This window comes from Pelmatolapia mariae, linkage group LG2 (genome assembly GCF_036321145.2).
Source record: "Pelmatolapia mariae isolate MD_Pm_ZW linkage group LG2, Pm_UMD_F_2, whole genome shotgun sequence".
NCBI classification, from domain to species: Eukaryota; Metazoa; Chordata; class Actinopteri; order Cichliformes; family Cichlidae; genus Pelmatolapia; species Pelmatolapia mariae.
This window is the reverse complement of record NC_086228.1, coordinates 23675003-23688343: the sequence shown is the minus strand read 5'-3', so window position 1 is coordinate 23688343 and position 13341 is coordinate 23675003. Positions and strand designations below refer to the sequence as shown.

The following is a 13341-nucleotide window of genomic DNA, read 5'->3' as shown; positions in this document are numbered from 1 at the left end:
GTGTTCATGAAAGCTTACATTAAATAGAGTATTATTGTTATTTAAAAAAACAAAACAAAACATGAAAGATTCTGGTTACTTCATTTTCCATTAAATATAACTTTAGAGCTTTCAGCAAAGCTGTGTTGTGATGTTTCTTCTAAAGACCACAAGGTGGCGCAATCACTGCTCTTCGATTTTTATTTTTTTATTTATTTTTTCGTCAACAAAAATAAAATCTTAAAAATCCATGTCTGATGTCTGGCAGGACTTAAACTGTGTAAATAAGCTAAAAATTACAAAACGTGCCGAAAACCTTCAAACTAAAAGGTTTTCAGCACGTTTTGTAATTGTTGGCTTATTTACACATTTAGCACGTAAAAAGTACCCGCATAATGATCATAATGATTAACGTAGTAACATTTAAATGTACCAGAATCGTTGTTGTAATATATACTAGAGCAAATATCATATGCGAGTATACGAGTCTTTGTTTTTAATGGGCTCTTGTGATAGATACGGTAGAAGAGACTGCTATGAGTGGAAAGCTCTGAGGTCATGACCCCGTGACGTAACTCGGTCTAACAGCTGAAATTACGCAACAGCCCAGAAGTTTATCATCGCCCAGAGTAAAGGGTAGTAAAGGGTATCTTCAGTGATCCGTAGACCTGCATAGCGTAGTACGGGAATGTAACTATGTACTTTTACATAAGCACAGCATTGTACTCAGTTTGTGTAAATATTACTTTTTTAAACGACACCACATTTTTTCATAATAACATAATAACAGTAAAGCACTAATAATGAGACATTAAAGCCTCAGTTATAGTAGTAAAACAGAGAGATAACACTCAGGGGGGTGAGTTTATGTTTATATTTGGTCATGTTATGCTTCAGGTAATGTTTTTTTATGTGGGTTTACGTGTCATTAGTGTTTTTTCCCCTGTGGCAGTGCAACCTTTACTTAAGAAGCTATCGCCTACTCTCCATCATAAAAACTGCAAATGTCCGGGAGCAGCATGTGTTTCTGTTTGTAATAAAGGTACTAAAAATAATGAGAAGAAGCTGCTTTCGGCTGCTCCCTTACTCACGAGGGGTTGCCACAGTGGGCAGCTCTGCGTGTTTGATTTGGCAGAGATTTTACTGTGGATGTCCTTTGTGTTTACTCCCAGGACTAAAGCTTTCTTAGGCAAATGTGTAAACCACTACTCAAGTGGTTACTGGAGCCACTATGAAATAATATTGAGAAATAGTAATACAGTCCACCAGCAAAATTCATCTATTTTTATGACTGAGGAATTGAGTAAAGGACTCGTGTTACTTCAAGGAGCTGTGGCATATCTTAAGCCACGCAGACAGTGAGTAAAAGGTTGTGATCCCTGTTAAAGCTGTAATGGGACAGCTGTAACGTGAGGCCTACTGAATGAAGGATTAACTATGGGCTACCTGCTGAGAAGGGCCTTTCAGACCGAACTGGAGAAAACCGCATTAAAACTAATTTCTGTGGGTAAGAGGTCGGGTCCAAGTCTTTGTGAATCACTGAAAGCAAGATTAGTCCAGCTGAGTAAACCATGTAATCTGTTAGCCTCTTTTTAGCAGCACTGTGTCCTCCACTCAGGATCAATTTGGGTTAAGCGTCCAAGTCGTAGTCATTGTGTCTCGTCAAGATTAATTTGATTAATTCTGCTTGTCATCTTGGAAGTAAGTGATTAAGTTTGAGGACATATCACTGGATCAAAGAGTGGAAAACACTAAAGGCACATTGCCAGTGACAGAATTAAACTTCTGATGAACTTTAAGAGCTGCACAGTGAGTCAAAGACCTTAATATTCTCATTCACTCATGGTAAGAGTAATTAAAGCAGTGACTTAAGACTCATGGAGGATTTCTGGGGTGCTAACAGTCCACAGCAGCTAGAGATTTTGAATACGCTGCACTGATCCAGAACCTGGGTTACAAAGATTTTTTTCCCCAGTTTCTTTTACTAGTAACATTTGTCAAATTTCCTCTAAAATGAAACTTAAAAAAAAATCCATAAATGCAGAGATGATGTTCAGAGGGGGCAGCAGTTCTATCATGTCTGAATAAAGAGAGCAGATTAAAGTTGCCAAGTGTCCCCATGGTCTCATGCCCAGCATGTGCCAGGATGCCACTGTTAGATCAAACTGTTTAAATATACATTTCTCTTGACTTTCAAACATTAAGCTAGGTTTGAATTAAATTAAACAGACAGAACTGAACCAAAGTTGAGTTGAACCAAAGAGCACAAAGTCTGCAGCTGACTTTTATAGAACGGCCTGCCCACCCTCGATTAGCTGGACCAGTAAGAACACTATGTCCTGTCCTACACAAGCGACAATCATGTGCCTCTTTACGCATGCCAGGATCGTGTATCACCAGGAATTTATGACACCCCCTTTAAATACACGTGGACCCCACTAGAAACCCTCTACGTTGTCCTTTATGTGTTTTAATAACCAGCTAGAATGCAGAAATCTCCTCCAGTACACTTTCATTTCATCCTGAGATCCCTTCAGCGTGACAGTAAATAACTTGTGTGTCAAACTGGTAACTGGACAAATGGCTCAAGGTCAGAGTCGTCAGTCACACCAGTTGGGAGTCAGAAGAGGCTTGGCAGGAGATAAAAGTATATTTAGAAGGCAGGAATAATCCACCTTACAACAGGTAATCCTAGAGGAAGTCACTTGTGCAAATGTTCTTCGAAACTATTTTATAATTCTGTAAATGCACAGAAGACTGCTAAAGCTAATGACTTTCTGTGGATCATTTCGCTGCAAGCATGTCTTGGTTAAAATATCGTCAGCGGGTCAACGTTCACAGCTGATTTTGGCGCCCCCCCAACTACAACCTGCAAGTCTAAGATTACATTTCTCACAAGAGGCAGCCAAATATCTTCCTCAGGAGGCGTGACTGAGGAGACGCGCAGCCGGGGATCTCAGTCACACTCTGTCGCGTACACTTTATACATGGCATTACACCTCAAAACCAGGCCAGAGATTCACTCTGTAGGTTGCCTTTATTTCTCGCTTACTGGCAAGGTTCCTGTGTTCAGGGAATGACATTCTGGTAAGGGGCAAAACAAAAAAGACAATGAGTGGGCCAAGAGAAGAGTGCATAACATATTCCCCCGGTACAACTAGTAGAAAATACTAGTTGGTCCCTATAAATATAGCTCGGCATTTAAGTCCTTCCAAATGTACAAGATATGTTACAGTTAAACTTCACAACAAGAACAGTGAACATACAAAAACATCTTAGATGACTTTCTTAAGCTCATCATACAAGACGAGCACAAAGGCGCCACCCATGCCTCTCAGCACGTTAGACCAGGCTCCCTTGAAGAAGGCCTTGCTGCCCTCATCGCGTGCAATCTTCTTCCAGCAATCAATGGTGCCCGTGTACATGATGTCAGCTAAGGGGAAGAGACAGAATCACACACATGTTACAACCTCATTTAAATAGAACAGTGGGGAAAAAAAGAAGAGGAAGTTATACTTTGATTTTGTTGGGGTTTTATTACCTCCTTTGCGTCCAGACTGCATCATCATACGACGACGGACAGTATCGAAGGGGTAGGACGCAAGACCAGCTACGGCAGTCACACTCTGAGCAATCATCCAGCTCACTATAATGTGCGTATTCTTAGGGTCAGGAAGCATGCCTGTAAGAGAAACATTAGCCGGTGAAATTAAAAGGCTAAAAACTGCTATGTAAAAAGACATAAAGCTTTGTAATGTCTCTCAGCAAACACTCACCCTTTGCTGTATCATAGATGCCAAAGTAAGCAGCTCTATAGATGATAATGCCCTGTACTGAAACGTTGAAGCCCTGGTACAGACCCTTAAGGCCATCGGACCTGAAGATCTTCACCAAGCAGTCTCCCAGACCTTTGAACTCACGCTCGTGGCCCGCTTTGCCGACATCAGCGGCGAGACGTGTTCTGGCGAAGTCGAGGGGGTAGACGAAACAGAGGGAGGTAGCTCCGGCGGCACCGCCAGATGCCAGGTTACCCGCAAAGTATCTCCAGAACTGTTTCCGCTTGTCCACGCCGTCGAGGAAAATCTTCTTGTACTTGTCCTTGAAAGCAAAGTTTAGGGCCTGAGTGGGGAAGTATCGGATGACATTGGCCAGATTTCCTCTCCAGAAAGAGAGGAAGCCCTGCTCTTTGGGGATACGAACGACACAGTCGATGATGCCCTTGTACTGCTTGTCGACCGCAATCTGTTTGCTGGCATGTTGCACCTGTAAACAAAGCAGAGACACCGCAGTGCATTAGAGGCAGTAACAAGTGAAGCTCGTCATATCCCGTTTCCTCTTCAAGCTTTCACCTGGTCACCTTCTGAGTTGTCTAAGCTGGGAGATTCCCGTTATTCTACTGAGTCACACACATTTGCTTTCATGTGCAGGTGGACAGCCCTTTCATTCAACAGTTCACAACCCCGCCCCCTGCCACTGCTGCTGCTGAGGCCGGGCCCAATGCAGCAGTGAAGCGCCATGGCGCAAACCTTGCTGTGACCTTGGCTGTTTAATGCCAAGCCAAACTAATGACCTGCCTTGACACGAGAATAACTTTAAACACCACAGTGGCAACAGACGGTCACATTCTCCTGTCACAATGCCGCTTTTCATGCGAGCATTCAGGCCGGTCTATTACATAACAAGTCTGGTGCGCCTCGATTATGCTCGCTCCTCATCTGTGCCTGCACCAATCTCTGACAGAGCCGCTTCGATTTACTATTTTTAGCCCAGTTTCTACTCCTGACGATGCAGAAGATTTCCATTACTATTAGATTACTATTAGATTTTAAACCATTTGCCACATGCATAAGCATCTTAATAATTTCCCCTCCACACATAAGAAAGAAGAAGAAAAGCTGCAAATGAGCAACAGCAGTATTCAACACACGTATGTGACTGATATCTATAATTACAGTGTCATTAGGATTTCAGGTGTTTGCACAGGGATATAAGGAGTTCACACTCACCTGGAGCAGAAGCTTCACTCTCTCGATGGGAGCTACAGCTGTTTTAGAGATGGCAGCGGCGATACCACCAGCCAAGAAGTCCTTGGCAAAGGAAATAGCTTGTTCACTCATCTTCAGTTGCTATAAGCCGCCGTCCAGCTACTCTGTTGGTGGGGTTGAAATGGCCGAATCCTATCTAGAAGTGAGGGGATTTAAGGAGGCTGTGCGCGAGAAAAAACGTGAACTTCGATTCTTTTCTGCGATTGGCCGGCTCTGGGAGTAGTGGGCGGGGCCAAGCGATGACCTTCGATTCAGATTTGGAGCTTTCCCTTGTCACTCAGATAAATCGAGGCACGAGATCAGTCCCACATGAAGGAAAGTTTATGAATTACTTTGGCGACTTTTTAAAACTTGCAAAGTCGCATCTGAACAGAAGTGAGAGGCACCGCCACGGCGTTATATTATTACCATTCTTATTCAGATTAACCTGAAGGTCGTGTCAAATGTCATTCTGGGGCAGATGAGGCCTCACAGTTATGGTAAAGGTCATCCCAGCTGTTAATGTCCTTTGGCTGCCACTGAGTTCCCCACGTGAGCTGACGTGATACAATCACCTGACTGATTTCACTCTCAACCTGAGCACACAGACCTTTAAACCAAATAACAAATTGGCCTAAAGCAAATTACCACTACAAGCAAGAGAGGAGGTTGAAGAGTTGACCGGATCTTCAAGTGAAAATGCAGAAATAAACCAGTAAACGTATTCAGCTATAAAAAAAAATTCTTGTTATTATCTTTTCATATAATAATACGTCACATATTACAGAATCTGAAAAGTAGCTTGTAGGAGTAAACAAAACAGTAGAGGTCAATGTCAAGTTTAAACTAGCAGAAAATGGAAATACTCCTGTAAAGTACAAGCACCTTAAATAAGGTGCATGTCCGTAGTAACTTTAAACCATTGAAAACGGGTTAGACTGCTGACAGACAACTTAAGGGCAAAGTCACTGTAGAGGAATGTGGGTTTCAGCAAACAGGAGGTTAAATCAATGTTTTTACCTTCAGAATGAAAAACAAATCATTTAAACCTCACAAACACTTTTCTTTCTTTCCATGTTAGCGCAATACGTCATCAATAATGACATACTTTAACTTAAAACGCATTAAAAATGTTACATTCATTCATACATTAAAATTATAACCTGTCACATGGCGCTCATGATGCTCAGAGTTCACAAAATCCATGAGCATTTTTTTTAAAAAACTATTTTATGTGAGCAGACTATGGCACTGATTCTAATGCAGCCTGACTGCTCTGAATACACTGCATATCCCAAAAGGCACATGTCAGGTAAAAAGCCATCGTAAATCATGGATGGGTAAACAACTTTTTAAAATACTTTTAAATAAAATGTAAAAGTTTGAGAGAGGTAGGCCCCTGGATGTCCTTGGATTTGCTGTTGTGTCATTTTTCAGTCTCTCGCTCCCTCTCTCTCTTTTTTTTTAATAAACCAGACATCTTTTCACGTAAAGCATCACCATCGATTTCTCAAAGACGAATCCCCTGAGCCAAAGTTCCTGTTTTTCAAGTGGCGCTTGACCTCCTCCAGCTCGTTCGGCCCGAGGCTCTGGTCGACCCCCGGTGTGAGCTTGTAGCTCAGGGGGGAGATAATGTAACCGTTGCGGTAAAGGCAGACCTGCTTGCACATCTCAAAGCAGGTGAAAAGAAGGCCAAAGTAGGGAACAATCTGTGGGGGAGTGACATAAGACAACTGCATTTTAAAGTCATGGAAACACTTTATTATTTTGATCACAGATCAACAGAGAACTTGTACTCGGTATGCGCTTTATTTTCATTAAAACGGTCACAAGTAAAAACAGTTTTGCGCTATGAAGGGATCTGTAGCTTTAAGAGCGGAGCATGCTGTTTCACCTTGGTAGTGAAATTCCTGCTGTGAACTACGCACACTAAACGTTACTTTCCATGCCCCGCCCCTTGTTCCTGCGTAAAACATGTAAATACTCTTATTTATATAACAGAAGATCAAACAGACCAGTACTTTGGCCATATAACAAGAAATTGCTACCAATGTATAAGTGAATCATACCTTTATTGTGTTGGCAGTAAGGCCGTTCCACAGTGAAAGGACGCCGTTGTGTTTAATCACCTGTATGAAACAGTCGATCATTCCAGTGAAATGGACGTCAACTCCTCCAAAATGAGGAAGACGGGCGCTTTGTGCCTGTTAAAAAGAATGAAAGCCAAAATAGGAAATGGTGAATCAGAGTTTGAAGGTGCTTATTAACTCAGAACCGGGAAGGTCAGAGGACATAATATTGTGACACTATGTGTTTGATTTAATTCAGCTGTCATTTATCAGTAAATGCAAAAGGACAGTCACAGGACCAATCAGGTAAATATAAAATATCTTCATACTGTAGGAGGGGCCACCAAAGTAGTGCCAAAGATTCAGAGAGTAACTATCAGAAGTAGACTATTGTGTTTCATGGATAAAGCATGAGACCAATAGGACTATTCAAACAGCTTCATCTGTAGAGGACACTTAAAGCTAGACAAGCTAGCCAGCAAGTTAAACTATACACGTCTTAAATCATTACCCCAAGCCTCAGCAAACATCATCCGCTGTTTTCCCCCACTCTCTGTGCTCTGTCCCGAATTAATGTTTAACTCTGAGCTTTTTAATGACAGACACTACAGCTGAATAGCTAAATGAAGCCTTTATGCAGGACTGTTCTTTAAAGTAAGTGACGTCGGTGCGATGCTTCAGCAGACTGGAAACACACGCCGGCTGTCTGATAGTTGCTGGCTATCTTTAGAGAACATATCTATAGCTTCTGCAGAGCTGGGGCACATTCACATTCCCAGCTGCTGTTGAACCTTGTTCTGCTGAACCCATCTAATAATAGGCAGATAAAACCGGATGTAGAATCCTGTCCTTTGCCACACCATTGTTCCCAATCTGTCCTTTCCAGCGTATAGACACCCTTATTTAAAAGCAACACGGTGCAGACCAACAACTCCTGTGATTATAATATTTCAAAACACATGCAGTAAAAATCTCTTCTCTTTATATTTAGGTAAATCACCACTAAAGTAATTCTGATGTTAACTTTCCATACTCAAAATCATTGAGTGGCTGAGTAAGGTCAGCCCGTACTTAGGCAAACATCTACTGCCCTCTTATGGACTAAATATGGTACTACAGCCAGCATGCAGGAGCATCTACACTGTAAACGTGTTGTGTTTACAATCATTTCCCAATTACTCAGTCAGCAGCTGAGAGATCTGAAGAAGAAATATGAATTTTATTAAAAAGACCAACACAGTATTTCCAGCATCGGTATGCAGCTGTAACACTTCCATTTAACACCTTTAAAAAAATATCTATGGTGTGTATTATCTATCTTTAAGTTTCTATTTTAATTACTTCCAGCTTGAAAAACAAAAAATAGTCCTGTTTCAGTTCTCCAAACATACCCCACAAGCAGAAAAGGTGTTCTGTAAACTTACTTGCATTTTCCGCTTTACAGTTTCAAAAGGGTACGAGAGGGTTTGAGCCACTCCTGCTGCCAAACAGCCGTTTATTAAGTTCTGCAGGGGAGTGAAGCGAACAGGAGGCTCCTGCCACAGCTTGTCCAAGTTCATGTAAACTGCATAACATCCGACAGAAAAGGGAACTGCACCTGTAAGGACATGAAACTTAAGGTAAAGGTGGAGTTTCGTGACGTGAGATTCATATGCAAAATCTTACACGATCCACTAAAAACGAATTAGTTTGTAGCAACGTGTATACTAACCCAAGACAGTGAGGGAAAATCCCCTGTAGAGGGCGAGCAGCCCCTCATTCTTATAGATCTTTGACAAGGAGTGAGCCACGCCGATGTATGTGGGCTCCCTGCAGTTTTGAACAATTAGCCTGGTTTCTGCCACCTCCAGCGGGTACGTGGCCAGAGCAGCAACAACACCGGCCAGTCCACCAGCAAATATGGCTCTCCACTGAGAGATGAAGCCCAGTTCATCCATGTGAAGGTGGACTATCCTGCACACAGAGGAAAGAAATACATCTATGAGAAATAAAACTCAGATGTCCCTGTAAGGCAGTTTGTCTTGCAGACAGTCCAACACAATACATACACATATATAAATAGATAGCTATATATAAAAAGACAAGATCCAAGTGGTTGTTCACTACATCGAAGGCCACCCTGTTTGTTTATGCATCGTGTTAGTATTTAAAATACACATGACATTAAGTGTATTCAGAGCAGTCAGACAAGCTCTGCTGCTTTGAAATATTTTTTTTTTCGGACATCTACTACACCTATTTTTATTTCAGAGCACTTCTTGGAAGCCTCCAACACAGAAGCACGTGAATAACTGAATCCACGTGTGTGTATTTTTGGGTGTCACAGACATATAGGAAAAGGCCTGCTTTTCCTGGAACTGTGTGTACAGCATAGGACACCAGGTTGGCCACTCAGGACGTATTATTTATGTGCGCACACGCGCCTAAGAAACAAAACAAAACGAAACAAAAACACCTCATCGGGAAACATAATGACTAATACAGATAGTAGGCAGTAGATTTGCTATTCTTTGCGGGATTACTGTTGTCTTGCCGGCTGCTTACTGCCTGTGTTTTGTCCTGAAGTTACCCAGCGTTGAATTGGTATACATGCCCTCATTTTTGCCTCATAGGCATTATTTCCTCTCACTGGGATTTTTTTTTAAACCACGGGACTCGCAGAGCCAAACCAAAGTTCATCCAACATTTCATCCAACTGCTTATATTTCTACGTAACAGAGCTGCAACATATAACAAACCCTAATAAAGCGGAGCTGGGAAATTTGGGACATCTTCAAAGAACGAAACCCAAATCTAAAATATTGTGGATGTAGTTTTATTAATAATTTGAGCAATTTGTCAAGCAAAAACAACTATTTCAACAGTTTAACCTAATAAATTTGAAGGATTCTTGAGTCTACTGCAAAAAATGGGACGGCTTAAAGGTTTGACTGAATTTGAAGTGATGCCAATGTCTTCAATTGCTATCCATAACTCAAAATTGGACATTTCGATCTACTCAGTAATAAACGCAATTTCGATAGTAAGTCGAAATTATGAGAAAATAAACGTTAGTTAGACTTAGTTCTACCATTTTCTACCAGTTTCGGGAATATATATAACATTTTGCGCCTCAGGAATACGATGGTTAATAACGGCACACTACCTGCGAGACAAAACCCGGAGAAGAGACAACCCTTCGACTTTAAAACTCGGCTGAGAAAATCCAGCCTTCTGATTGGCTTAAAATGGAGCGTGCGACTCACATAGAGAAACAGGAAGTGCACCTTTAACTTCAGGGATAAAAGAAAACAGACCATTTACATCAACTATTTTTTGTTCTTTTAGGTCCTGATACACAAAGAATTAACTTGAATATTCTTTTTTCTGTAACTTCAGCGTGTTTCATTCAGTTTTACACCTCAAAACACAAACACAAAGTCGACGTCACGTGACCCAAGTTGAATAACAAACTATTTAGGATAAATTTGGGTCGAACGATCACATAAAATGCTATGCAGTCGACACAGCATGAGACAAACCATAAGTATAAGTAACTTTACTCACTTTCTGTATGTTGCGAGGTGAACTGCGTTGTAGGGAAACAACCGGAGGCAAGAGGCGAGATTTCCTTTCCAAAATCCCCTAAGCCCCTCATTCTGGTAGATGATGAGAAAACTTTGCCAGAAACCCCTCTTGGAGTGAAAGGTGCCCACCTGACTTTTAATTTTGACCACCTCTAAAGGTGACGTGACAGTTTTGCTAAAAAACCCGGCGAAACCGACGCACACGAAGCTCTGAGACCTCGTCAGCCTGTCGTCCTTTTTCACTGTGGCCATTGCTGCCTGGCCTTAATGCTCCAAACCGCCTGGCTCCTCCGATGGTTGCAGTTTTCTAGGATTTGCTTATACAGGTTAAACATCTAAATATAGACGGCGAGGAGGTGTCCGTTACCCATCCCGACCGGCGGTGTAATGTGACAGTCACGTCACTTTGGTCGTTGCCGTGGGTGAGCATTGAACAGCAGAGGGCGCGCTTTGACCTCGGATCAATTATTACGTACAAACGATGCAATGCCGCAAATTAAAGTCCCTACAAATGTGAGTCATGCCTGCTGATTATCAGAGTAGAAGCATAAAAGTGAATTCAAAATCATTATTTGGTACAAGCACCTTTGTTCTTCAACACATCTTGAACTTTCTTTGTCTTCTTGAAGGATATTCAAAGTTCTTCTTTGGATGTTTGCTGCCTTTTGTTCTGTTCTCTGTCAAGATGATCCCATTCTGCTCTAATAATGTTGAGGTCCACATTCTGGTGAGGCCAATTCATGACTGATAATGTTCCCTTCTGTTTTTCTACCCAGGTATGCTTTTACTGAGTTGGCTGTGTGTTTGGGATCATATTCATGCTGAAAAAATAAGCGGTTTCCAATCAGATGCTTTCTAGATGATATTGCATGGTGACTCAAACTCCGATGGTGCTTTTCTGTGTTCATATTTACATCAGTTTTGACAAAATGCCCAACACCACCAACTTAAATGGAACCCCAAACCATAACAGAGTGTCCACTGTGTTTAGGAGATGGCTGTAAACACTCACTGTTGGACCTCTCTCCTGACCTTCTCCATACATGCTGACAATGATTTGAACAAAAACTTTCAAATTTGCACTTGTCATGCCATAAGACCTGTTGCCACTGATTTTCAATCCAGTTCTTGGATACTTTGGCTTACATCAGCCTTTACTCCCAGTTTCCCTTCCTTAAGAATAGTTTTCTGAGAGCCGCCCTTCCACTGAGACCACTTCTGATGAAGCGTCAGATGACTAATTGATCAACTGAAAAGCCAGATGCATCTTTCCAGTCCTGTGCCTATTTCCTAAGGAAATAATTTAAAAAGCATCCAATATCCGAAGAAAAACGTTAAAAGACCTTCAGGAAGTCTGGAGAACTACTGCACAAGAAAACTTTAAAAATTAAAAGAAAGTCTGACTACTTGGAAGCAGCATATACATTATTGAGGGGTGGCTCAAGACTTTTGCACAGTATTGTTCTGTAAATTAGTGTAATTACTGCTGTATTAGTGTATACACATATTAATCAAGACTTTTTCGTAGGCTTTTTATCGCACCATCTGAAAAACAAAAAAAACCAAAAACAATTCTGACTTAAAAAGTTCAACATTAGAAAATAAAGTCTTATGTTAAAAAAAATAAAATAAAAACTCAACCTGTGCTTTATGAAAAAAATTATAACACTGGGTCAGTCAGCAGTATTGCTATTACACAACCTTAGCCATGTAGGCTTTTATTTTGAGGCTTTCATGCTTTGAATATGAATAATTTATTAATCATGGGGGAGAAATTGCCTTGTTATAATGTTCTCACTTTAAATTTAAACATGAAATGTAGAAAAATAAGAACTGTTGTGTGTTAAAATAAATACTCCAAAGTTGAACAAAGCTTAACAATCACATACAAGATAATGAGAAGTGGAAATAATCCAGGGGTAGGTCTGTATTCCCAATAACAATCATAGGGAGGAGTTGTAAAGATTGATGGAATGATTTCCTGTGATCTTCTGAGGTGGAACGGTTCTTTTGATAAACGTGCTCCTGTAATTATCCAGCATGTCATGCTTTGTGTGCAGAATTTTCCAATATTGTCTGTAGCTTGGACAGCTTCCTCCGCTTCAGGTTCCACACCCACAGCCTTACATAGTCGCTTTTTTACAAAATATTAAAGTCACATGGCTCTGAAAAATCACATGGCTACTAAATGGCAGTCCTGCTCATAGACCACACAATAAAACACTTTGTAAAGCACAAACACTTGTCAGCAGCAGAACGCCAGCCCTTGTCTTTTCTGTCAGTTTTTTGAGTTTCCTACTCAGCTAAAGGTTGATTTTGAGTTTTAAAAGTGAATGCTTGTTTTGAGAGACTTCGGACCGTTAAAGACTTCCAATTTTCTTATTCATTTAATTTCAGGATCCTCTTTTGAGTTGTACTCTTCTCCAAACACGTGTTGACCAGAATTGCGCAACACATGGTTTGTTTAAAGTGAGCATACACTTAATCTCAACCCTTTTTTTGGATCTGTTAACACGTGTCAATCAGGTAAATCCTTGATGTATTTTCTTTATTATAACAACAATGTAAATCTGGTCTGATTTACTGTATAAATCAGCAGGGATTTAATGCTGCTGTCTTGTTTCAGCTCCATGTTTGTTTTCTTCTTGTCTCTGCCTGCCAGGAGCACCTCCCTCCCTCCCTCCCCTGCCTAACATCCTCAGA

General features: G+C 41.1%; 2 protein-coding genes across 2 annotated transcripts; both read right to left on the bottom strand.

Moving 5' to 3' along the window:
- Nucleotides 1-2997: 2997 nt before the first annotated feature.
- On the bottom strand, nucleotides 2998-5171 carry slc25a5 (solute carrier family 25 member 5). Its single transcript, XM_063495466.1, has 4 exons — nucleotides 4986-5171; nucleotides 3756-4242; nucleotides 3521-3661; nucleotides 2998-3412 (listed from the first exon to the last, which is right to left on the bottom strand). Exons 1-4 carry the CDS (start codon nucleotides 5094-5096, stop codon nucleotides 3255-3257), a joined length of 897 nt encoding a protein of 298 aa, XP_063351536.1. The 5' UTR covers nucleotides 5097-5171; the 3' UTR covers nucleotides 2998-3254.
- A 123-nt stretch (nucleotides 5172-5294) lies between these two features.
- Nucleotides 5295-11048, bottom strand: slc25a43 (solute carrier family 25 member 43). Its single transcript, XM_063495454.1, has 5 exons — nucleotides 10619-11048; nucleotides 8784-9025; nucleotides 8497-8669; nucleotides 7073-7207; nucleotides 5295-6712 (listed from the first exon to the last, which is right to left on the bottom strand). The coding sequence occupies exons 1-5, from the start codon at nucleotides 10888-10890 to the stop codon at nucleotides 6500-6502; spliced, it is 1035 nt and encodes a 344-aa protein (XP_063351524.1). The 5' UTR covers nucleotides 10891-11048; the 3' UTR covers nucleotides 5295-6499.
- Nucleotides 11049-13341: the final 2293 nt, after the last annotated feature.

Excerpts from the sequence above, each read along its gene's own strand:
- slc25a5 (XM_063495466.1), bottom strand. The coding sequence starts at position 5,096 with ATGAGTGAACAAGCTATTTCCTTTGCCAAGGACTTCTTGGCTGGTGGT. Across the intron at positions 4,243-4,985 it reads GAGTGAAGCTTCTGCTCCAG|GTGCAACATGCCAGCAAACA; the intron begins GTGAGTGTGAAC and ends CTTTGTTTACAG. Across the intron at positions 3,662-3,755 it reads CATCTATGATACAGCAAAGG|GCATGCTTCCTGACCCTAAG; the intron begins GTGAGTGTTTGC and ends TTTCTCTTACAG.
- slc25a43 (XM_063495454.1), bottom strand. The coding sequence starts at position 10,890 with ATGGCCACAGTGAAAAAGGACGACAGGCTGACGAGGTCTCAGAGCTTC. Across the intron at positions 9,026-10,618 it reads CACCTCGCAACATACAGAAA|GATAGTCCACCTTCACATGG; the intron begins GTGAGTAAAGTT and ends CTCTGTGTGCAG. Across the intron at positions 6,713-7,072 it reads TTACTGCCAACACAATAAAG|ATTGTTCCCTACTTTGGCCT; the intron begins GTATGATTCACT and ends ACTCCCCCACAG.